Source organism: Erythrolamprus reginae, chromosome Z (assembly GCF_031021105.1).
Source record: "Erythrolamprus reginae isolate rEryReg1 chromosome Z, rEryReg1.hap1, whole genome shotgun sequence".
In the NCBI taxonomy this organism is placed as follows: domain Eukaryota; kingdom Metazoa; phylum Chordata; class Lepidosauria; order Squamata; family Dipsadidae; genus Erythrolamprus; species Erythrolamprus reginae.
Window position 1 is genome coordinate 141,834,137 of NC_091963.1, and position 3,334 is coordinate 141,837,470.

Consider the following 3,334-nt stretch of genomic DNA (forward strand, 5'->3'; position numbering starts at 1 on the left):
ATGGATGAATGTTTTCAATGTCCAGAAGATCAGTATCCCAATGAGAAGCAGGTTTTGTGTCTCACCAAAGTGACAACATTCTTGAACTACAAAGAAACGTTGGGAACTGTTATGGCTAGTTCTTCTCTTTTCTTCTCTTTAATCACAGTTGGAGTTTTTTGGATCTTTATTAAGCATCAGGATACTCCCATTGTCAGAGCTAACAACCAGAATCTCACATTTGTCCTCCTTGTTGCTCTCCTGTTATCATTTCTTTGTACTTTGCTATTCATTGGGAAACCTCACAAGGTGACATGCCTCCTTGGTCAAATTGCCTTTGGCATCATCTTCTCAGTGGCCATTTCTTGCATTTTGGCCAAAACCATCATTGTGGTTCTAGCTTTCATGGCTACCAAGCCAGGATCCAAGATGACCAAGTGGGTGGGGAACAGACTTGGCACATTTATAGTATCCTGCTGCTCCTTTATTCAAATTAAAATTTGTGCTATATGGCTGATCATCTCTCCCCCATTCCCTAATGCTGACATGAAATCAGTAGCAGAAGAAATCATTCTGGAGTGTAACAAAGGATCTGCCTTCATGTTCTACTGTGTCTTGGGTTACATGGGCTTCCTTGCCATTGTCAGCTTCACACTGGCCTTCCTAGCAAGGAAATTGCCTGATGCTTTCAATGAAGCCAAGTTTATCACTTTCAGCATGTTGGTCTTCTGGAGTGTATGGTTGTCCTTTATTCCAGCATACCTGAGTTCAAAGGGAAAATATATGGTTACTGTGGAAATCTTCTCCATTATAGCTTCCACTGCTGGATTATTGCTTTGTATCTTTTCTCCCAAGTTGTACATCATTGTGTTGAGGCCTGATTTGAACACAAAACAGCAGCTCAAAAGAGAAAAGGACAGAATAGTATAAATTCTTATCACTATTTTCTGTTTTTGAACAGGTATGAGGAAGTGTGGAGCCAGTTTGGTCTTGCCATGGTGGCACAGTGGTTAGAGTGCAGTACTGCAAGCAGGTTTTGCTGACTGCTTGCTGTAGTTCTCCAGTTCAAATCTGACCAGGCTCAAGGTTGACTCAGCCTTTCATCCTTCCTAGGTGGGTAAAATGAGGACCCAGATTATTGTAGGTGATATTCTGACTGTAAACCAAATAGAGGGGGCTGTAAAGCACTGTGAAGTTGTACATATATGCCTAAGTGCTATTGCTATTGCTGTTGCAGTTAAGGTACAAAGCTAGAAAGCAGAAAATTGTGAGCTTTATTTCTACTTCAAACACCACAGACACGTTGCTGCGTGGCTAGGTCTTTTCCCCAATTTTCTTAGGAAAATTTGAGGAGCAAGGAATATTAATTATGTTAGCTGCCTTGAATTATTTATTTATATCAAAATAATAATTGATAGAGAAATTTAAAACAAATAAATATTGATTTATTAATTTTCCTTCAATATTGACATCGTCAATTTTAGTTGAAATTGTTCTGTTTTTTAAAAGAATTAAATAAATATTTGTTATATGTACATAATATAGGTTCAGTGAATTTTTAAACAATTGTTTAAGTAGAAAACGGTAGTGTATTTCAAATAACCACATCGTAAAGAAATGTCTTAAATGCATAGGCCTATTATCTGGATTATTTAAAGCTCAAAGTAAATTTTGCTCATTCTGCTTGTCATTATTTTCAATGTGGGAAGGTGCACTTCCCTATTCTCTGTTCAGAGAGAAAAATAGGTCAACCCTTTTACAGATGAAACAGTTTTCATCTTTGTCCTATGACAGTGATGGCTAACCTATGGTACGGGTGCATTTACAATAGTGCATACATATGCTCTTTTGGCACCTGAGCCATGCTAATATGTGAACTCAGCTCCAATGTGCATGTGCGTGCTTGCCAGCTGATTTTTGGCTCACACAGAGACTCTGTGAGGGCATTTTTTGCTTCCAGAGAGCCTCCAGAGGGGTGGGGGAGTTTGTTTTTACTCTCCCCCAGCTCCAGGGAAGCCTTTGGAGCATGGTGAGGGCAAAACATGAGCCTACTGGCCGACCAGAAGTTGGGAAACAGTCTGTTTCCAGTCTCCAGAGGGCCTCCTGGGAGTGCAGGAAGCATTTTTCACCTTCAACAGGCATTGTATTATGGGTGTGGACACTCATGCATGCACAATAGCAAAAACACATGCTCTTTTGGGACCTGAGGGAAAAAAGGTTTGCCACCACTGTCCTATGATGATGGAGAACCGTAGAATAGAGGCCTTCATTGACTCCCTGGAGTGCAGGGAGTATCTGTCCATATATATGCACAGGCAGGAGGACTAGATAAGATATCAGGCTATATTGTGGCAATTTAATGAACCAGATAAATGACAAAGACATATTTGTATAAAACAGTAGTTTACTCTTCAGTGAAAAATATCTTCGGTCTTCTATATACTGGAACTTTACATCAGCTATATTCAGCTTACTTCCAGGTAGATATTCAACCAATCCAGGTTTCTAGTAGATACCAAACCAATCCAGGTTTCTCTATCACTATTTCATTTCTACTCAATATCTAAGTCATGCTCAAACTGCTCCAGCCAGCCAATTAACAACCACCACCAATAGCAAATGGCCACAAGGGAATGATGAAGTTGATCTACATCATATAATGCCCTGGCCCAATCAGGTTGCAGTTCACGCCCAATGACTCAGCTTTAGCATGCTTACATTCTATCTTTTACCTTATATGGTAATACATTCTACTTTTCACTTTATATGGTATTACAATGAAATATCATTCAGGATTGCTAAGCCTGACACCCCTTCTGATAATTCATTGAACAAACATTAATTTGTTTCACCGTTTTACAATGCTTTACATCTGGTAAATGTTTTATTAATCTATTGGCTATATCAGAGGTGGGCATTTAACTTTGCCATGGGGGCGCATGAGAAATTGGGATGGTTTTAGAGGGCTGGACTAATATAATTAACTCAGTTCTACCCAATACCATAAAGACCCAGACCCTGGCCTGATCTAAATATCCAGACCCACTCTACAGATGTCTAATTATTTGCTTTACGGCAACACGGTGCACCACAGTCACTGCACTGGTGTTTTTGTGTGGTCTCTGTGCTCAACCACTCTTGGTAGGAGATCGGGGTCTGCTCCAGTGTGAGGATGAAAGAGCTCAACACATCTGCCGGGACTCCTCTAGTTCCTGTTTTCCTCATGATTCATCAGGAAATCAGGAACTGGAGGAGTCCTGGCAGATGTGGTGAACTCTTTCATCCTCACACTGGAGCAGACCCCGATCTCCTACCAAGAGTGGCTGGCACAGAAACCACACAACAGAAATAAAGT

General features: G+C 40.5%; 1 protein-coding gene across 1 annotated transcript; it reads left to right on the forward strand.

The window, feature by feature from the left end:
- Positions 1–909, forward strand: LOC139154232 (vomeronasal type-2 receptor 26-like). The gene has a single exon (XM_070728661.1). It carries the CDS (start codon positions 1–3, stop codon positions 907–909), a length of 909 nt encoding a protein of 302 aa, XP_070584762.1.
- Positions 910–3,334: the final 2,425 nt, after the last annotated feature.

Excerpts from the sequence above, each read along its gene's own strand:
- LOC139154232 (XM_070728661.1), top strand. The coding sequence starts at position 1 with ATGGATGAATGTTTTCAATGTCCAGAAGATCAGTATCCCAATGAGAAG.